This window comes from Cydia strobilella, chromosome Z (genome assembly GCF_947568885.1).
Source record: "Cydia strobilella chromosome Z, ilCydStro3.1, whole genome shotgun sequence".
Classification (NCBI taxonomy): Eukaryota; Metazoa; Arthropoda; class Insecta; order Lepidoptera; family Tortricidae; genus Cydia; species Cydia strobilella.
The window spans coordinates 24749234-24772660 of record NC_086068.1 but is presented as its reverse complement, the minus strand read 5'-3'; the positions used below and the strand labels follow the sequence as shown (position 1 = coordinate 24772660).

Here is a 23427-nt window from a genome sequence, read left to right as displayed (position 1 = left end):
ATCAAATGTCACTTTTTAAAATGGAAGTGCTGGATTTGTTTATAAAAATACAAAAATCACTATATGTATGCCTTTAACATTTGAGGAGTTCCCTCGATTCCTCATGGATCCCATCATCAGAACTGCTTTTTGACAAAAACGGGACCAATCTGTATGTATATACTTATAATCAATAAAAGAATTTTCAAAATCGGTTTAGAAATGACGGAGTTATGGAGTAACAAACATAAAAAAAAACAACCGAATTGAGAACCTCCTCCTTTGAAATCTTGAAGTCTGTTAATTAATGGTAAAGGGTGCACGAAATAATACTAAATAAGTGTTGAAAACAATTAGATTTATTTAATAATCGTACAGTAAAAGCAAAGTAGTGAAGACAAAAGAAATATAATAACAAGGCGATGTTAATCGCCGTCGTACGCAGCTAAATATTAATAGTACACAATCGTTTTCATCGTAACCAGGAAAGACAAATTAAAGATGGAAATTATTGTCAAATAAAGGGTGTTCACAAGGAACCGGGGACCGAGTGAGTGCAATCGGGCGGAGAAAGCTCATTTCTTATGTCGTCCTCATTTGGCAAAAGGTACGACACCATGAGTGTACGTACGACCGGCGGCCACCACGCGGCGACTTTATGATGATCATGATTACTTATGCAAAACTACAGACAGATCTACCACAGCGACATACAGGCGCTTTATCGTCGATATCACTTTTATTCATTATACATAAGCTATTGCGTGCCTGGGCAGATAAATAATGCAATAGAAACTAAATATAAGACATAACTAGGTGACATTTTCAATAATTACCAAAGTGGAGACACGGCCCCGCGAAAGCTTAACAACATATAACATAATAATATACATACATTTTTATTCAAAACTAAACCGAAACACGTTTGAACAAAATGATGACGAGAGTCAACAAAGGTATACCCAGTGTGATGATCGGTAGTACATAGGAGTAACTACATTAATACTTTAAATATTACGCTATACCTATGCTTCAGTCTTTGTTTAATTATTAATTAAATCAGCCATCATAGAACAGAGGCGTTGACTTCGCCCTCCAATGATCACATTACTTTAAGATTATAATTATATACACAACAATACACGGCTGCGGGCGCGTGCGCGGGCGCCGAGCGGGCGGCAACAGCGGCTGCGGCTGTTGCCGCGGTGCACGGTGCGCGGTGCGACTGCCACCGATACTATTCAACATTGTTTACAGCTTTATTCGGTATTATTATTATGAGTTGGAATTGTTTATCAAGTTTACAATTAGACATAAATTATTATTTTATCTTACCAGACTATGTTTAGGATTTTAAATAATGAAAATTGCTGGCCATCAATTAAAGGGAAAATAATAATATTTAACACATCGCATTAGCATTATTAACGTATTATAGCTACAAACTAAAATTTAAACAAACATAGTCGATTGAAATAAAAAAAAACATTGAACACGACATGTCAAAAGAAATCCGCAATAAAACATAATCGATGGAAAATACGATATTTTATCTACACACATGTCATAAACCCTCTATGGTGCATTCAAAAACCGCAAATTACAGCTAGGCTAGCTTACATATCAGTGTTTTGATAGAACATATTTATTATCTGTGAAAATGTTATTATTGCGGTAATGTTGTTACATCGATAGGTATCGATTTAACAATTACGTTAAACTTTAGAACATCTGAAAATTCAAAGAATTTGATTTCACCTAATTTGAGTAGCTTAACTTCAAACACGGGTTCTGTTCTGTTCTGTCAGATTATGCGACTTCGAAAAACTTCTTGCGGTCGAATGGATTTACCCGAGTTTGAAGTTAAGCGACACATTTCTAGTATCAGTCGAGATGACGTTTTATTCGAAATGAAATGTCACTTGCAAACAGTGTGATCATTGCTGCATGGCTGTAACGACTTACATGCGGTTCCGGAACAAATCATAGAGAGCTTATAATATGTGTGTAGATAAGCAGGATATGTAACTCGCTTGTAGCTCGTTACATAAACCCAAACTCGTATTTTAATGCCTTTAAATAAAATTAAAGGGTCACTATTAAAATACAAGTATTACCTACGGTGTAATAAATTACGAAAATATACATAAGGGACGATTACCAATGAAAATAAAAATACTATTGTATTCGTATAAAAATAAATACAACAATAGGAATAAAAGTTTACAATAACTGTGGTGCCGAATACTGGTGCTAATCGATAAGTTTCTTGCGAGTACTACCACATTTGTGCCAATGTATATGTAGGTATATGAAATTCCCAAAACTCATTCCAATTGAATGTAATCATTTCACATTAACTTGTTACCATTTTGCCGGGAATCGGCATGTTTGATACGCATTGACACATTTTATGAAACTGATACTATTCAACATTGTTTACAGCTTAATTCGGTATTATTATTATGAGTTGGAATTGTTTATCAAGTTTACAATTAGACATAAATTATTATTTTATCTTACCAGACTATGTTTAGGATTTTAAATAATGAAAATTGCTGGCCATCAATTAAAGGGAAAATAATAATATTTAACACATCGCATTAGCATTATTAACGTATTATAGGTACAAACTAAAATTTAAACAAACATAGTCGATTGAAATAAAAAAAAACATTGAACACGACATGTCAAAAGAAATCCGCAATAAAACATAATCGATGGAAAATACGATATTTTATCTACACACATATCATAAACCCTCTATGGTGCATTCAAAAACCGCAAATTACAGCTAGGCTAGCTTACATATCAGTGTTTTGATAGAACATATTTATTATCTGTGAAAATGTTATTATTGCGGTAATGTTGTTACATCGATAGGTATCGATTTAACAATTACGTTAAACTTTAGAACATCTGAAAATTCAAAGAATTTGATTTCACCTAATTTAAGTAGCTTAACTTCAAACTCGGGTTCTGTTCTGTTCTGTCAGATTATGCGACTTCGAAAAACTTCTTGCGGTCGAATGGATTTACCCGAGTTTGAAGTTAAGCGACACATTTCTAGTATCAGTCGAGATGACGTTTTATTCGAAATGAAATGTCACTTGCAAACAGTGTGATCATTGCTGCATGGCTGTAACGACTTACATGCGGTTCCGGAACAAATCATAGAGAGCTTATAATATGTGTGTAGATAAGCAAGATATGTAACTCGCTTGTAGCTCGTTACATAAACCAAACTCGTATTTTAATGCCATTAAATAAAATTAAAGGGTCACTATTAGAATACAAGTATTACCTACGGTGTAATAAATTACGAAATTATACATAAGGGACGATTACCAATGAAAATAAAAATACTATTGTATTAGTATAAAAATAAATACAACAATAGGAATAAAAGTTTACAATAACTGTGGTGTCGAATACTGGTGCTGATCGATAAGTTTCTTGCGAGTACTACCACATTTGTGCCAATGTATATGTGTATATGAAATTCCCAAAACTCATTCCAATTGAATGTAATCATTTCACATTAACTTGTTACCATTTTGCCGGGAATCGGCATGTTTGATACGCATTGACACATTTTATGAAACTGATACTATTCAACATTGTTTACAGCTTAATTCGGTATTATTATTATGAGTTGGAATTGTTTATCAAGTTTACAATTAGACATAAATTATTATTTTATCTTACCAGACTATGTTTAGGATTTTAAATAATAAAAATTGCTGGCCATCAATTAAAGGGAAAATAATAATATTTAACACATCGCATTAGCATTATTAACGTATTATAAGTTTTTTCAAATATTTTAGTCAAAAAATAAAACACTAACATTAAATATTCACCCTGCCATTTCTAAATAGTGTAGTGGCACGGACACTGCGTAAATCCACAAAGCATAATAAGAATGACATTCCAATAAATTACTTACACCGCACAGAATAGTGAACTAACAAAAATAATTCTTGTAACAGTTGAATGCTTACTAAAACCAAAAAATTGTTAAACGAGGCGGTACTATAGAGCGGTTTTTGTAACGGAACCGTCGTCAAATATTTTTAAAATTATGCATAGTAATTAACTTAATACCTACCCAATGCTTTTATAATTCTTTGGGATAATGAAGCATACATTTGAAATTTGGCAATAATGATGGCATTAAGCCATCATGTTGATCGAGGGAACAATTATTAATATTAAGGACTATACTTGTTACATAATGTTATAATGTTGAGTACCTGCCTGGATACTTGAGTTCCGCGAACAGGCGACCCGTCCGCGCTACACTACTAACACTCGCTCACAGAGCCGGCGGTGGGTAGCTTTGTATAAAACGGTGCATCGTCCACACTCCACAGATACAACGAGAACTCATCACAGGTCTGTTATCATCATTGGTCAGTGTTGACATCTTAAAGTGTTGTTTTGTACACATGCATGGATCGGCCAAAACGTGAAATCTAAAGTTATGCTTCTCTACACCCATGACAAATATTGAAAATACAAGTGTTTTTGTAAACATACATTATTTCAAATTATAAGTTTACATCACTTTAGTGCATGATTGATTTTAAAGTAACATAATTGCATACAGAGGAAACTACATAACAGTAAAAAAAATTACTCGAGAAATAAATGCAACTTGTACGTATATTGTCATTAATTTCTTATACTATATATAGGTCATAATTCAGGACCTGGCCCATTTGTGTATGATTGCCTCACGTTATTTATTAATTATTATAGGAATGATGGTTGTTTCGTGGCGAGTGTGTCGACGGTTAAAATTGTAAGCATGAAGAACCACCCGCATAACATGAGTCGCTTTTGCCGTCCCATGCACGGACAAAACAGGGTGAGACAGACGACGCGTTTAGAAATTCCACGGCGCGTACAGGTTGACGTAGCGACGCATCAAGCGTCGGTTGAGTCGATGCTATTCGTCGCACTTGCGACAAGCGCCTGGTACGTCAAAGTCGAGGACGAGCAGTTTGGTCTCCTCGGTGCCGTTGCGCGAGCCCACGGCGCAGATGAGCTTGGTGGCGGAGGCGCGGATGCGCCACACCACGCCGCCGGAGCCACCCGAGCTGAGCTCCACCAGATTGCGGATGAACTCGCCGGTGCGCACGTCCCACAGCTTCACCGTTCCGTCGTCCGACGAAGTTATCACGAACCGGTTACTCGACTGCAGGCACGTCACCGCCGATTGGTGTTTGTTTGGTCCTACACACACCAAATATTACATTTAATATAATACCCTGAGTAAAAGCCCTACTTACCAATTTTAACATGTTTCCTGTATATGGTATCCAAATAGATGCCAGGAAAATGGGTTACGCAGAAATTTTGATGTTGTCTTTTGTATAGATAAGGGATACGGAATGTGTTATAAATATTTATACCACTTAACGGAGTCAGAGTTTACAAACGGCTTGAAATAACTGGAAGTAACGTATGCGGAATTAAATCTGGACAAAGTTTTGAACATAAACTGAAATTATATCTTACTGCCAATTTAGTCTATATATCTGTCAATAAATCCGGTAAGTTTCATGGGCATTGGATTCTTTCTTTTAAAATTATGGTCACCCGAGAAACACGACGCGAAACAGTGTATGTAATTTGTTCAGCACTAATTCGCTGTGGCCAAAAGCGAAGATAGTGCTAAGAGCTAAAAGTCTGTTTATACTATTTTTGCGTCCTTTTTCTTTACAAAAAACTACCGCTAGAAAGCTTGGTTCAGAGAAACACTCCAGCATTAGCCAGTTTTCTGAGAGAGTTTGATTAAAGAAAATGACGGCCCACTGAGTCACAAAATCTTACAGAGGTCACGAGAATATTAATGTGGCAGTAAAACTGTTCAAAAATATCTTGAAGATATGGGCATCGGCAAACGTTCAAAAAAAGTTAAGCCCACCGTATCCGAAATAAAAAAATTAAAAAATGCGGTTACGTCACCGTCATTTAGTTAAAAATGTTAAAAAACAGCTGTTTTTGAACTATGGGATTTATGGGTGGGTACTTAAAAACGGAAATTCTTGACAAGGTAACTATTATTATGAGAACACCAATGGTCCAACGGACGAGAATGTGAAATATGCCGAGCATACGAAGTTTCCTAAAAATGTTCTAAGGAAGATAATATTGGAATATAAAAAATGCCAACATTTTTCGACAGCGATGGCCATAAAAATTATCACAACTTCGGTTAAAAATCTCGAATTGGAGTAAACTTTTTCTTGCATTTAAAGTTGTTAAAAACCTTATTTTAAAAAACATGAAAATTTATAAACAATAATCATGTTGTATTTATTTAAGAGCCCGTTATCGATTTTAGTCGCAAAAATGTAAAATTGATAGATTTAGTCGCTGAAATTGTACACCTTTTGATGCGTAATAGAAATAACAAGTACTGGTTTCTATTAGCACGTCTTCTCATCTTGCCGTTTTCAGATCAATTTTTTGAAAACAGACCCACTAAATTAGTAATGATTTTTTTTCTGATGAACGTTTAGGTAAACGCGCACTGATTTTGTCGCTCTTATTTGTAAATTTCGTAAAGTTTGGACGGCTATAAATATGGTAATTGTGTATTACACCCACGCCTCCTCCACCCCTCCTGACCTGGTTATCCTGTTCTCCGCGTTTTACAGACTACATTTTTATTATTATGACTTTGAAGTAGTGTAAAAGAATGTTAGACGAAATCAATTTTCTCCAGAAATTACTTCAAAACAAGTGACAATCTCTCTGAAAATCGATTTAATTTCAACGTAATTTTAATACTTAATCTACAACATTTGCTGAAACTGTTCTTATACATCAATTTGTATAATTTACCAACATAATTTTTTTAAGAATTTTTAAAAACTGTCCCTTCTCTTCATATATTACCGGTGACGTACGTTCGCGACCTCATTATTAAAAAGCATAATGAGAAATCGTGCTAATAGAAACCAATACTTGTTATTTAGATATTACGTAACAAAACGTGTATAATTTTAACGACTAAAACTATCAATTTTACATTTTTGCTCCAAAATCAGTACCGGGCTCTTAATACGACATTGAATGTTATCCAAATTTCAGTCCGCATACGTTAAGTGAGAAAATTCCCAGGTGATTCAAATTAAAGATACCTCAAACATTTCGGTATATTATATAAAATATTATACCTCATATTTTTCCAACAGTGCATGTCAATATGGGTATCGCAATCGTTAACATATAACTCGTTAAAAACATTTGTCAAAAATGTGGCCTCATGTAATGGCCAAGACAATAATCTGCAAGTCGGAGTCAGCGTGCGCCTTAACTAGTCCTCTGAATTAGTGTTAATATTAGTACAGGGTGTCCGGTGGCAGATTTATGTTTTTAATATGAAGTAAAAAAACCGGTCAAGTGCGAGCTCATTTAACTCGCGCACCGAGGGTTCCGTACAAACTTTACAATTTCTCATGTAACTCTATAATCACGAGACTTTTGACCAGAAGCCCAATTGTATCGGCAAATTGGCTAACTAATTTGCGAGACCTGTATGTATATATGTTGGTTTTTTCATGGATATTTTTTTATAATGTGAACCGACTTCAACAATTTTTGATTTATTTGAAAGAAGGTGTTTATAGTGTAATCTCATAGAAATTTCAATTATATTAAATACCCGCAAAGGGGCTTAAATTGAAAATTAAATTAGTAAATGTTTTTTGATAATTAGAAACAAAAGTTTTCTAGACAAAAGTGTGATTATATTTTTCCTGTAATATTTATGATAATGTTATTATTACTCTAAGAAACAAATTAAATTATTTTCTATGAAAATATTTTAATTTTTGTTAGGCCAGGGGGCGCCACAAGCTTTCGGGAAATTGTCATATACTTGGAAATTTCGACCCATGCCACCGTGACCGGATAGCCGAGCGATTCAGGCACCTGTCCGGTAAACGGGGTACGCTGGTTAGATTCCAGCTCTGGACACTGGAGGGTTTGGTAATTTTTTAGGGTTCCGTACCTCAAAAGGAAAAAACGGAACCCTTATAGGATCACTCGTGCGTCTGTCTGTCTGTCTGTCTGTCCGTCTGTCACAGCCTATTTTCTCCGAAACTCCTGGACCAACCTCCCAATTAAGTTAAAATTTGGTATACATATGTAAGTTTGTGACCCAAAGACGACCATGTAACGTAAACAAATTAATTTTAAACATGGGGGCCAATTTTGGGGGGTAAATGTGAAAATTAAAAAATAAAGTTTTTCAAACTATATCGTGTTTATATCAAATGAAAGAGCTCATTGTGAGAATCTCAAATATATTTTTTTTACAATTGTAGGATAAACAATTTAGGATATGCAAAAAATGACCATCCCCCCCCTTTATCTCCGAAACTACTGGGTCTAAAATTTTGAAAAAAATACACAAAATAGATCTTTACCTATAGATTACAGGAAAACCTATTAGAAATGTGCAGTCAAGCGTGAGTCGGGCTTAATTACTTAGTTTTGATCCGACCCCTACGGGTTTTTTAAAGACATTTCACTCACGTTTCATATAAAAATACATTGTTTAAATTGTGTTATGGAACCCTTGGAACGCGAGTCCGACTCGCACTTGGCCGGTTTTTCCTTCGTATATGACATTTATTTCAGTTTAATGTTATGGTTATGTAAAAATTTCATAATTTTTCGCTGGTAAATTTGGGAGATAAGGCGGGGAATGGTATTTGTTTTCACGTTTTCCTTCATAACTCCATTTTTTTTTCACTACGAAAAATAATAATAAAAAAATGCTTTGTAATGTTCAATTTGAGCTCTTTCAAATGATATCCCTCGTGACCTGGTAACTAGAGTTTGAAATTTTGCCCCCTCTTTAAATTGGGTATTTTCCATAATTAATGAAAATAATTTAAAAAAAAATACACTTCCAAGTTGTCTGGGTTAGCGTTGTTCATAACTATTCAAAATTTCAAATTGATAGCTTAAGTAGTTCTTGAGATATTTAGCAATGTGACAGACAGACGGACAAACGGACGGACAGAGTCGCACCATAAGAGTGCCTTTTGTACCTTTTTTGTACGGAACCCTAAAAAACAATGGCTTAAGGTAGAAAATGTATTTGTATCTATTAGAAAAGAGCACAAATGCGGATTTAGTTTCTTAAAAAATATATCCTCTAAATGACCTCAGTGAACACGTACCTACGCATTCTTCGAAGCGGAGCCTCGCGTTTAGCACTACACGCTGCGGCATAGCCGGCGAAATGTTGCGAATTTCATTGGTGATATTTTTCTTAAATCAGCTATAGACCGTGGGTTGTTATTATAAGCTCTGCTTTTGATCCATATAAAAAAATCCATAGGGGTAAATTCGGGCGATCGCGGTGGCCACGTGATATCTCCAAAACGGCTTATCAATTTTCTATGGAAATTTTCGCGAAGCCCATTCATGGACACTCCGGCAATATGGGGCATAGCACCATTTTGCTGAAACCAGGTGTGTGACGAGTATGATGGATGTGCTAGCAAATTTTGCAAAAAGTAATCCACTATAATTTGTTTTCACTATTGACAGTAACTACTTGGCCTCTGGCATTCTCAAAAAAAAAGGGATCGTGGATTTTCTTACAAACTCCGCTGCACACTGAATATGTTTTCCGGCGTCCACGTGTACCGGCTGGGGCCTGGCCTTGGGATATTCTGGGCCGAAGAAGTTTTGCGAAACCATTGCACCCATGACCGAATCAAATTAACATTGGCCCATTGCTTACACGACGAATATTGTAATGTGAACAAAATTGTTGGTATTACACCATCTAACGAATCGTTGGCTTTAAAAAATGCTTCAATTGCGTAAGCACGCCGAGATTCTGACCAATGAGACATAATGAAAAGAAAATCCGCAACATTGAATTTTCTAATGACAGAAACACTCACCTGACAGCGTGTGAAGGCAGTGGCCGGTGGTGATGTCCCACACCTTGACGGTGGAGTCCGCGTTGCCGGAGACGAGTATGTTGGAGTGGAGCTCCATGCCGGAGGTGAGCGACTGGTGGCCCGTCAGCGTGTGCTTCAGCTGGCCCGACTCCACGTCCCACACGCGGATCGACGTGTCCAGCGACCCGCTCACCACGTGCACGCCATCAAACTGCACCACATTCATTACATTAATATCAAAAAATTACAATACAGTCTGTTAACTCTCAGAATGACATTCGTTTTTCGGGTAAAATAGGACGTAATCGCGTAATAGCAAATGAGAGAAAATGACAGTCTCTGACTGATTTAGTTGCAATCCAACACCCAAAGAGTGCAGTCGTCTTTTAAACTATATAGAGTAGTTAATACCACAATAAAAATAATATCACAATTTTCCAATGGGGTTGGCCGGTCGAAGTGTTTAGCAGATGGCGCCAGCATGCCCTGCATGCACTTGAGACTTCAAGACGTTCAAGATGTAATCGTCTTACGGTAGATGTCGCTTTACGCCACCTCAAAGGCGTGTATACATAAGGGATGGAATGGAAAGATTTGCAAGGTTCTGGTAGGCTTCCGTAGCTCAATTGGTTAAGAGCAAAGAGGATATAATAAGATAGAGCGGTACTTTACTTTACACTGTAAATTCACTGCCATCTATCGACATACTTTAAAACTAAAAATGAAGATTTATAAAATTACGTTAAAATGTATTTAAATAATGATAAATGTTTTTTTTATTTGCATTAATATGATTTTGACCCATGTTCTTTCACTGATATGCCTTAAAATTATAAATAGGCAAAAACTAGTGGCGCCATCTGATCGAGAATCAAATTTTCGTGATTTTTGAGGCACGTTTTTTCCTTAGACTGTATCCATCTATTACGGAGTTATATATATCTTTGGTTAAGAGCAACGCACGGATTGCGGAGGTTGCGGGTTCAAATCCTGCCGGATTTTGGAGCTCGCTTATCGCTCGCAGACGTCTGCATGTTAAAAAAATCGATTCTAAATACCCTAATGCATATGTACATTTCGGCTTCGTCCAATGGCTAAGGACAACCTGTATAATTGATAAAAACGGGCTTCACAAACCACCTGACAAGGTGAAAGCAATCCTGGAAGCGCCTGTACCGACCAATGTAAATAAATTTCAATCATTTTTAGGTTTAGTAAATTACTACCGTAATTTTGGTGCATCCGTCCATTAATATCCGTTTGGGGCACCCATGATACTTTCACCATTGCATGATTTGTTGAAGAAAGGAGTCAAGTGGTGTTAGAGAGCGGAGCATGACCAAGCATGTGAAAAAATAAAAAAAAGCCTGGCCTCGGATCAAGTTTTAGCCCATTTTGACCCAAATGCTAATCTAGTTTTGACCGTTGACGCATCACCATACGGTCTTGGTGCCATTTTGAGTCAGATACAGCCAGATAACCCTGAAAGGCCTATTTCATTCGCTTCACGTACTCTTAACGCGCCAGAAAAAAAAATCGCAACTTCAAAAAGAAGCCACGGCAATCGTGTTCGCAGGTAAACGCTACCATCAATATTTATTTGGGAGGTCGGTGCCCTTTACGTTACGAACCGATCATAAACCTCCAATCTCCATTTTCGGGCCTCAGAAGGAAGGGCATTCCCGAAGTTACGGCTAATCGGTTGCAAAAGTATGCCATTTTTTTAAGCGCATATAATTATAAAATTGAATATATCCGGAGTGCCATGAATAGTGCAGATTATCTGTCTCGAGCTTGTTTACCTGACGACGGCGATAACAGCGAAAGGCCACAGCGGGGGCGCGCGCGCGGGGAGGGACAAGACCCGTTAATAGCAGATGATCGGCGTCATACATCAATATTGTTATCGAAGGATGCTTACCGTTAACTATGGACGAGTTGCGTAAAATAAAACTTATATTTTTGGAAAGCTCATGAAATATCTCGTATATTTTGTAATGACATTAATTGCGGTAAATTTATAATTTATTGAGTTAGAAGCATGTTTATCAGTACTTATGTCATCCATGCACGGTAAAAAATCATATATTTTAAAATATTTTGTAAACGACTACAGTTATGACTATGGTTATTTAGAAACAATAATAGTACGTTTAATATTCTTTCAAACGACACCTCACACGAACCAATCGGTCCCATAGGACTCAAGATGTGAACAAATATCAATGATGGTAGGCCGCCATCTTTGCCCCCCTTTTTCTCGACCCGTCCCCCCCCCCCCCCCCCATAAACTAAAACCGGTCAATTCGTATTCTAGAGACCACGAGGAACACATCCATACCAGTTTTAGGTATTTAGAAGAGATGTCGACGACTTTTCTCCATACAAGCCGGTTTCCTCCAGTCTATAAAGGCTGTTAATTCTTAAAATAAAGCTGGTATTATTTTTATTATTTCTTAATTAATTACCTTTAATAAGTGTTCACGCAATAAGAAACCTAAAAAAAAGTAGCATCTAAATTGTATTATAATAAATAGTATAAATAATGTACGTCTCTCAGACACCACATCGGTGTAAGTGCTACGTATAAACCAGGTCGGCAGTTAAAGGTTAAAAAATATTTCAAAAAATTCTACAAGCTAAACCAATGAACCGATTTAAATATTTAATATCTCAAATGAAAGCTCATTATATACCTAGTCGGCTCATAAGTTCTGTCACTGGCCTTTAAAATTTAAATTTGGAACTCCTAAAACAAAAACCGTTCTGCATTTGAATTTCGAATCTTTATTAAATATTTAAGTAGTATAATTTTGCAATTTTCTGTTTTCTTCAACATGAAGTGGACGCTTAAAGATAACCGTACCGCAATAATTGCACTATATCGTTGTGGTCACTCGCCGACTAAAATTTTTAAGCTACTTGAAAATTTAAAATTCTCTCTAAGATTTGTGTATCGTACCATAGAAAGATACAGTGAGGTCTCTAGTTTAAATGACAAGAAAAGAAGCGGTCGTCCGCGTACAGCTAGGACTCCAGCGGTTGTACAAGCAATTAGGGCACGCATTGCCAGAAATCCCGCTAGGAAACAAAAAGTTATGGCCCTCCAGATGGGTTTGAGCAAAAACACGGTGAAAAGAGTGCTTAATCAAGACCTGAGACTTCGTGCTTATAAACGAAAAACTGGCCATCTTCTCAATGGTCGGCTTAAAGCTTTAAGGCTTAAAAGATCTAAAGCTTTAGCTTTAGCTTTAAAATAAGCACCGTTGTATACTGTTTTCGGACGAGAAAATTTTTGACATAGAAGAAAACTGTAATAAACAAAATGATAGAGTGTACGCTCGCAATAGTAAAGAAGCGTCTAATAGCATTCCCCGTATTCAAAGAGGTCATCACCCTTCATCTGTGATGGTTTGGCTGGGAGTTTCTTATGCGGGCGTCACTAGTATGCATTTTTGTGAGAAAGGAGTAAAAACTAGTGCCAAAGTGTACCAAGACACGGTGTTGACTAATATTGTGAAACCACTATCCCATACGATGTTTCTAAACCAGCATTGGGTTTTCCAGCAGGACTCTGCTCCAGCCCATAAGGCAAAGTCTACACAAGCCTGGCTCGCCTCCAATAAAATCGACTTTATACGGCATGAAGATTGGCCCTCCTCTAGCCCAGATCTTAATCCTTTAGACTATAAAATATGGCAGTATTTAGAGGAAAAGGTGTGCTCAAAACCTCATGCAAATCTAGACTCGCTGAAAAAATCTCTTGCTACGGCAGTGGCCAATATCGACATGAAAGTGGTGCGTGAATCCATTGACGACTGGCCACGAAGACTTCAAGCCTGTGTAGATAATTATGGCGGTCATTTTGAATAAATGTTATACATTTAGATTCTCTAGTTTATAAGCTTTCAAACGCTGTACAAATTATACGGAATAAACTTAAACTTTTGATTTTATTTGATACTATGTATATGACAGAACTTATGAGCCGACTAGGTATAGATTAAATATATCAACTATTTACATTTTAATATGATTTTGTTTTAGAAGACAGATAGGGAGCAAACAGTAAATCAGCACTGCGATAGGGAGCTGTTTTTAACGCCAGTTCAGAAACTGAAGGAGCTTGAAGAGAATAATTGTACTTTTCCTGAAGAATGTCACATACTTGTGTAAATTTTTTATACGGTTGTATATTATACATATTAAAAATAAAAACAAACCATTTATATGTTGGTGTTTATTTATTGTAAAGGTAAAATAGATATGGGTCACTTTAGCTTACACTATAATTCAGGTGATTCATTGAAAGAATATAATGAAGAACAGTTACCAATATTACAAGAATAATCTAATCCATTGCTCTCAATATTTTTGTTGAAATTTCAAATAATAAGTTTATTTTTCGCCTTGGTTGCGTTGTACACGTACATAAACCGCCGTAGGTAAGTTGTCTGAAGAGAAAATACCACGAACGCCTTATATTGGGCGAGTTTTATTCCTTTGTAAAAAGTCGAATCAGTCGCTGAAAATATTAGACTCTTGGGCCTATGGACGGTTTCCAGAACTCCATTTGTGGTATTATTGGATAGATTTAGGCATACTTTGTAATTTTATTTATGCCTTTTAACCGAAAAACAAAAAAACAGCACATATTCTTAAAATTACTGGAAGAACTGAACTTCTTCCAGTAATTATCATAACCACAAAGTTTAGAAATGTTTACCATCAATGAGCATGATTATACATTGTAGGCACCTTAAGTTCATACACATTTGCACAATCTTATTTAATATATTGGTATTTAATGATGACAACAGAAATTCTCTTATAAAATAGAGACATGATAGAGACGATTCAGAATGTAAACATGATGTAAACAAGTAAGATGGCGATCCACATTCCACAGATAAGACACAGATGACACGCGATTTTGGAATTATTCGAACACAGTGTTGCTAACCCGCGATTTTTCAAATTTGCCGCCTTTTTCTACTGACAAGATTTGCTTGAACCACTACATATGCATTAAACTATTCATGTTCCATACATTTTTTTGAGAAATCAAGTAAAAACTATCAATCGAGTAAAAAAAAACTTAAGATGCCGTTTTTTGTCGAAAGTGTTTAGTATATATTTTTTGAGTATTTTTTAAAAGTAATGTATATAATGAGCTTTCAGTTGAGATATTAAATATTTAAATCGGTTCATTGGTTTAGCTTGTAGAATTTTTTGAAATATTTTTTAAAGAAGTGGCGCCATCTCTGTTCCTAAGGAGTGAAACTTGCGCTGCTGCGGGTCAAATCGCTCAGTTTGGTCCCTACTATCACAGTGCAAAGCGGCTTGCTTTTATCATGAAGTGCAGCATTTTGTTCATGACAAGTATGACAAAATATCTTTTTGACTACAGGAATTCAATATATTCCACGACGAGGCAGTCGCCTGCTCAGTTAGTTTTCGGCCGTAAACTTCGGACACTTCTTGATTTACCCTTCGACTGCGCCCTCCTCGCACACGTCATTGGATAATTATGTAAAAAATCAACAGTGTTTACAGAGTAAAGCGTATAGTGGAAAAAATAAACAAGAATTTAAAATTGGCGATAAAGTTTTATACAAAAAGAACTTTAATAATAATAAGTTTACATGGTGCAAGGGTATAATTATGGAAAAGTTGTATATTTAGTAAAAAAATGTGAACATTTAGATACGTATAAAAAACATAAAGATCAATTAATGTCATACAAGGGACAAGAGGACGGTTCGTTCCCAGGTGACATCTCTCTAGAAGATTTATTTTCATCAGAACAAAACCTTTCATCGACGGGTACTACTACCGGCAACGAGGTGCAAAATAGTGGGGGAGGAGAAGACGGCCAAATAGTCAATCTAAGCGCAGAAGGCGCCGAGTTAACTGGTCCTTTGCCGCCGCCCGACGACGACCCACAGGAACGGTTCGAGGACGCCGAGTCGGACGACACCCCAGTGGAAGGGCCAGATGATCCAAGTGTATCCAACCCGTCTACCACTTACGGCCAGGACAGAGTCAAACGAAACCGTCCCAAAGTTAATTATAAACCCTATTTTAAGTAATCCTTATATTTAGACTAGTTGTAAACTATGGGGACGATTGTTATGTATGGGTGCGTGAGCGCACCACCCCGCTTCCATTACTACATGCATTAAAGCGGTGTGTCTATAGCCATCGGTTGTTTCACTCGTGCCTTTCCCAAATACAACAAAAATTATGTTTCTGCAAGAAAATGTGACGTTCCACGGGTAACGGTAGCTTATGGCGGTTGGCGCTTACGTCGCGCAGCACCGCATTAGTATTGGAGCGTTGTTAATAATGGTGTAAGCGCTAACCGGCATTAGGTACCGTTACCAGTGGAACGTCACAAATAGGCTTAATATAACTTTACCTGTAGACTGTAGACGCGGTTGGTGTGTCCCGCGAGCGTGTGCAGGCACTCGCCAGTGTCGGGGTTCCACACCTTGACGAAGTAGTCGTAGGCGCCGGACACGACCACCTTGCCGTCGTACTGAACGCAGCGCACGGCCGCCAGGTGCCCCACCAGCACGCGCAGGCAGCGGCCCTCGGGGATGGACCACACGCGCAGCGTGGCGTCGCGCGATCCGGACACCACCCTGCCGCCCAAACAATCATTCTCAATAACAACTACTAGTATAGCGCAAATCCATACTTAATATTATAAATGCGAAAGTCTGTCTGTCTGTCTGTCTGTGTGTTACCTCTTCATGCTTAAACCGCTGAACCGATTTAGTTGAAATTTGGTATACAGATAGTTTGAGTCCTGGGGAGGGACATAGGATACTTTTTATCCCAGAACTCACTCCTCAAGGGGGTGAAAAGGGGGTGGAAATTTGTATGGGGAATCAATAACCGCTGAACCGATTTAGATGGAACTTGGTATGGGGATAGTTTGAGCTGTGGGAAATGATATAGAATAACTTTTATCCCCGAAATCATCCCTTAAGGGTGTAAAAAATGGGGTGGAAATGTATAGTGTGGACCAATTTGGGGGTGAAAAAGGATGGATTAAAAAGCAGATTTGTTTAAGAATTAAGGTGCCCAAATTACTAATTCCACGCAGACGAAGTCGCGGGCAAAAGCTAGTAATATTATAAATGCGAAAGTCTGTCTGTCTGTCTTTCTCTCTGTGTGTTCCCTCTTCACGCTTAAACCCCTGAACCGATTTAGATGAAATTTGGCATAGAGATAGGTTGAGTCCCTGAGAAGGACATAGGATAGTTTTTATCCCGAAAATCATCCCTTAAGAAAGTAAAAAGCGGGGTGGAATTGAGATAATTAACGAAGTGCCTGCTAATTTGTGTGAATAATATGCTCAAATTTAGATTGATATGAGAATTTTTCCTGGCGCTATTCTTACTCTAGCTGCGGTTGTCCCCTGTATTGTCCACGCAGACAAAGTCGCGGGCAAAAGCTAGTACAAAATAATACAAAAGGTAATCACGGTCTATGTCCCGGTCAATACATATAAGTCTAGTATAGCGCAACTAAATAACAGAAAATCCAGGGCGTATCGCGTATAATCCGAACATTCGCAAAAGCACTATTGTAATTGTGACTAGTATGTCATATAAAATATTCTGATTCATTTAGCACAGATTCAGAGATAATGGCATATTCTCGAAAGCATTAATGCATTACTCGTGTAACATTCGCCTCTCTAATAATTGCAAGACCAAGTATTACTGTAAAAAGTTCGCTTATCGGCATATTTTGTATCAGTTAATGTAGTTAACAGTGAAACGTATAGTTAACTGATTTAATACAATTTTCGACTACATCTGACTTCATGTCAGAATTGATACTTTTTTTTATCAGGCATTTTATGGTCATCTTTATCGCGTATAACATAACCTAATGCCAGAAATTGAATCTTGCCATCTAAGGACGCGCTAATTTTGAACATTTTTTTACTTTCTCTAACAGGTCGTCATATGAATAACTCCACGAACTTTTTAAATTTTACATTTTACTACATTATATTTCTAATCGTTTGAGCATCCAATGGTTGATTGATGCTCTAAGTTTAAATAAATCTACTATTCTTGTGTACCGTAAAACGGGTTGGTTCTGAAATGCAGAGGTGACTTTCAAAATTCAATTTAAAGACATAAATATTTCTTTACGCGGAATATTTACCTTACCATGGTAATTTAATCTAACTAGTTATACGAACAGTTCGAGTAAATAAATATTGCAAATTGTATAATTGTAGCCATTTTAACTATCAAAGTAACCTGCTTTTTCCTAAAGTTACCCTATTTTACGATACGGATACATTCACATATTTAGCTCATTAACTGCACTAAATATAGATTGTGTATTTTAAGTATATATAAAAAATAAAGTGAGTATGTGTTATACGTATACAAGGGTCACAAGGCATAAGTAATGAAAATGGCTTGCATGGCGAAAATGTATCTATAAAAAAAGGTAAACCTCAGAAGAAAACATTGTAAAAACCAATACAGCGTGCAATTTTCCTCGTTGACCAGACTCATAAACATATTTTTAGGTTACTGCACACCATACGCGAATAAATCTTGACCTCTTAGTATATTGCAAATAGAACTCATTTTTAGTATGACAAAATCAAAATTAGAAGTTCATGAGCATGACAAAATGAGATTATATTTGTATCTCAACTCAAAGTAAAAAATCTAATATAATGTTCCATTTCTTTTGTTGATCAAGCAAGGCTGATTGACAGAATAAGGCGATCCTTGATGTAATTTTATATCTGTACATTACACAGTCTTTTTCGGTATTAAAATGAACACATGGGTAAGTAAAGTAATCAATATAATTGTGTAGGTAGTTGTAAAGTGACCTGTTGCTGTAGAGATGCATGCAGCGCACCGTGGAGGTGTGTCCGGCGAGCACCTTCTGGCACTGGCCGGTCTTGGCATCCCACACGCGGAGCGTGCGGTCCGTGGAACCGCTGATCACCAGGTCGCCCACCATCTGCGACGACCACACGCCGCCCGAGTGCCCCACCAGCGTGCGCAGGCACTGAAATAACACATATTATACTCATTGTCTTATATTAAGAGTTCCGATGTCACATCCCAATCTCTGTCGATGTTCTTCGAGCGACAAGCCAGAACATCCAGAAATGGGTTCTAAACTTGAATACTACTGTCAGTTCTTTTGTACCGACGGCTGTAGTGGCGCCCTCTTTATTAACTGAACGTTTTCAACGGCCTGGTTACAACAAACCGAACCGTCTGTCAATATAATAGTGTCGTTTATTAAAATATGCATGTATAAAAAAAATTGACGATTCTCAATGGGATGACAGCAACCGCCGTGTGTTGTAACGTTAATCAGTTTGTTGATTGTGTGTGGTGCATAAGGGTGGTTACCATCTGTCCAATTTATTTGTCCAATGTGTATTTGCGTCTCTCATTTGCTTAGTGAGAGTGAGACGCAATGCACATTGGACCAAGAAATTGGACAGGTGTAATACCAACCTAACCAATTGTGTACAAGCTAACTAGACTTATATTGACCGGGATATAGACCGTGATTACCTTTTGTATTATTTGTGAGCTCCCGATATTTCGACGCAGTTACATGCATCATGTTCACGGGTGACTGAAGATAGCGGGTGGGTGTCAAAGTTGTGTAGACAGCGCTCTGTCTACCCTCATTCTTGCGCGTCGGCTGCGTTCACTTTCAACGTTACCAACGGTCGCATTCACACTTGTTGGTCCGGTCGCGTTCACACTCGTTGGTCTGTCCAAACACACTACACTCACGGTGTCACTACGCGTGTTTGATTCGGATATCACTGGTTTTTTACACAAACAAATCACAGGATTCCACACATTTGACAGTTTAAACCCATCTTCACGATTAAAATTTTTGTATTTGTGAATTTCAACGGCTTCTCTTACCAATCTTGGTATATAGTGGCGTTCTGTTGAAATGACCTTGGGACTATGCAACTCGATCCAGTGATTTGTACCCGACTCAAGGAGATGCTGAGCAATAGCTGACTTGCGAACGTCATTGTTCTTGACCGCAGCAATGTGTTCTTTAATTCTGCAGGCAATAGTGCGTTTGGTCTGCCCAATGTACGAACTACCGCACGGTCTATATCCCGGTCAATATAAGTCTAGTGAAACTAACCGTGAATCATTCAAAACTCTAATTACAAGCTAACTGTCAATTAAATCCTCATTTTAAGAGATTCCCAGTAGCAACCTAAGAGGTCCCGGGGTATATCAATAGGGTATTTGACAACATTAAAAATATATAACGAATTGCTGTCATCCTGAAAGATAATAAACTAATAAAGTATATTTCACTATATTTGGATGTAAATTGTTTATTTTTTGGAAAATAAACGAAAGAAAATTTAATATTTTTTGAAATTTCATCAGGGACGTGAAAGCTCTGTGATTGGTCAACGCTCGGATGACGTCACACGCGGGTAAACATTCTTGATTGTCTTGATAGGCCAGGAAATGCCCAAAAAAAGGTATAGAGGGAAATGCAAGGAACACAATTTTTAACTTCGTAGCTTTGTTTGGACTAGTTAGGAGATGAACATGTCAGAAGTCCCCGGCCATAACCCTGGTGCTGGGGGGAGAGGGGGGTTTGAAGGTTCCATTTTTCGGTTTTTCGACAGCACGAAGGTTTCGGCCGGGGACTTTTGATATGTTCATCTCCTAACTAGTTCATTTCTCTCTATACCTTCTTATTGCTTGGCCTATGAGTGTTTTAACTGTTTTATTTGTATTTAGTTAATTTTAGTTATTGTTCCACAGTTTTCTGATATACAGGGTTACTTTTTAGTCAGTTAACAAACTTCGTATAAATGATCGCTAAAGTAAATGAAATATACGTTTTGTTTTATTTTTATCCCTTCTCAAATAATTCCACAGTAACAGTAGAAAACTTGGTCACCCTACTTTCTGACGGCAGTGGCGGAGGCGAGGAGTGAGCGGGGCACCCGCTCGCGGCCAGCGGCAGCGCTTGCAAATGGTAAGAGTGGCGGGCGGGCGGGGAGCTGTGCGGTGTCAGCGGAGTTCAAAGATGGCCGCTTTTGTTCTTCGCCGCGTAGGCGGAGCGCGCCCCCCCCCCCCCCCCCTTGACGGGTTAAATTGGTCCCGGCGGTTTTAAATTGATTCCAAATTACTGGCTCACATCGAAACGCCGTGCTGCGTCATTTGTGCTGGCCCTCGGGTTGTTAGCGAAATTAGCCTAACACCTCCTCTTCAATTTCCACAGCTAAACGTAGTGCTCCACGACCTTAAGCATGCGCAAGCACTGCAAACTGTCCAAAATCCAGTAGACTCTGACTCGCCGACAAAATTGTACGCAGACTTGGGAGACGAGCATTAGGCAAACCGGTATTTCTTAACACAGGCAGAATCTCTGCCTCGTACAACCTACGAGCCGCTCTCAGATTGTTATCGGCCCTGGCGTACACTCTCACCATTTCATAAAACTCGCGGTTTGAGTACATCGTTTCGCGGCTCGCGGCTCAGCGGCGACTGGGCGAGCGAGGAGGACATGAAACGACGGTCCGTCCGTCACACAGCGCGGCGCGAGACTGAGCCTGAGCAAGTGAGCACCGGCGGCGGTAAGGCGGCGCGCGCGCTCCCCGCCTCCCCCGCCGCGCGCACCCCCTTCGCACACCCTCACTCATGCGCCGCGCATGAACTCAAATTGACCCCAAAACCAGCTGTGTGTAGAGTGTGCATAATTTGTAAAAAAATTAGGAATAAAAATAATATATCGTAAAAATAAAAAGTACATGTTTTTTTATTGAAATGGGTTCTATTAACGATACTGAATTCAGGGTTTTTTTTTGTTAACTGACTAAAAAGTAACCCTGTATTCCGATTTATCCGTATATCTAGTGGCACAATATTCATAAGAATCTCAAAATGGAGCCGAAATACTCGTATGTGAAAGCCGATAGCGGCAACCTACCAGACATAGACGCATTAATTTTTGCACTTTTCTTTAAAGATAATCCGGATTACTATGCTGCGGAACTTAGAAATGTAAAAACAGCTGTGTGAGTATACGTAGAAATTGTTTATTTACGAACATTTCGATTTCGATGATACGAATACGACCATGGTATAGTATCTCTGAAGAGGAGTAATGTAATGCTGATAATAATGCCATCTTTGGGTTATGCTGGACATATATTCCTCAGCCGTGGTGCCCTGCTGAGCTAAAAAGCGGTATCTTAATTGAAGATTGCATGCAAATAAGTACCTTAAATTTGAATCATAACGTTCCATTTCCAGTTCATTCGTTTTTGAGATACCACCTTTTAGCATAAGGAGGGCTGAGTGTGGCTAGATATCATTCTTGTGTGTAGATAGTAGAAAACAAAATATACCAAAACAAATATTTAAGCAGGTAACTTATTCGTATTTAATCAAATCTAGAAGAATACATTTTAATAAAAAATGTTTTGATAGTGTTACTAACCTTACGTTGCAAATTAACTAGGAAACAAATTAAATTTGAAACGTAATAGTAGTTTATGTGTCTGCTACATAATGAAAGGCATTAAAACTCGAGTGTGGGTTTATGAAACGAACGTAGTGAGTTTCATAATATAATCACACGAGTGTTTTAATGCCTAATTATGTACAGTTATATACACTGCTTTATCTACACACACATATTATAAACTTTCTATGATATATTAACTAACCTCATATTACTATTAAGCTCCAGTTGTATATAAGCTCCGAATAATCAAAATTTTTGTACTTATTAAGTGGTGAACGGTGTTGGTCACACATACTGTAAATAGTGTTAAAACTACTATATTTAAGTTTCCCTTGTAGTGATTGTTTGTTTACCTAAATAAATTGAAAAAAAAAAAAAAAATACAGCCGACATTGGGGATTTGGGGCATAGTTGCTCTCTGGCGGAATTCGCGGATATGAGGTGGCGTCTCCGAAATATCTTTAACGCACATCTTACACGAAACTTTTGCTAGTTACTTTAAATACAACCAAACAAATTATTTTTTACTTACAAACTAATTAAAAGATAAACTGCACGTCAAATGGCGGCAAAGAAAACTTTTTTCACGCATGTTACGCATCCGTAGTTTTTTTTAATTCAGAGACAAACTAGAGTGGGGGTCGATTGCCATATCGTTCGATACCAACTAACAAGCGAGATTTGTCAAATTTGTATGCAATTGACATTTCATTTCGAATAAAACGTCATCTCGACTGATATTAGAATAGAGGTCAAATCAAATTTCTTTGTTTTTCAGAGATGTTCGAAATTTGAATAAAATAATATTATCGAAATCGATGTTATTATTTAGCAATAATAACATTTTCACAGATAAAAAATTTGCTGAAACAAAACAGTTTATTTTAATGTTGGCCATTATTTACGGATTTTGAAGGCATCATAGATGGTTTATGATATGTGTGTAGATCAAAGTTTTTTTTTATAT

The 23427-nt window shown here is 37.6% G+C and overlaps 1 protein-coding gene across 3 annotated transcripts in view; it reads right to left on the bottom strand.

The window, feature by feature from the left end:
* Positions 1-320: 320 nt before the first annotated feature.
* Positions 321-23427, bottom strand: part of LOC134754211 (F-box/WD repeat-containing protein 7-like) — a 70274-nt gene continuing 47167 nt past the window's right edge. For all 3 annotated transcript variants that reach the window (XM_063690372.1, XM_063690373.1, XM_063690374.1), the window contains exons 9-12: positions 18805-18986; positions 16345-16570; positions 9924-10134; positions 321-5220 (exon numbers count right to left, since the gene is read on the bottom strand). In XM_063690372.1, the coding sequence (XP_063546442.1) occupies positions 4934-5220; positions 9924-10134; positions 16345-16570; positions 18805-18986 (906 nt within the window). In that variant the 3' untranslated portion in view covers positions 321-4933. The remainder of the gene's footprint in view (positions 5221-9923; positions 10135-16344; positions 16571-18804; positions 18987-23427) is intronic.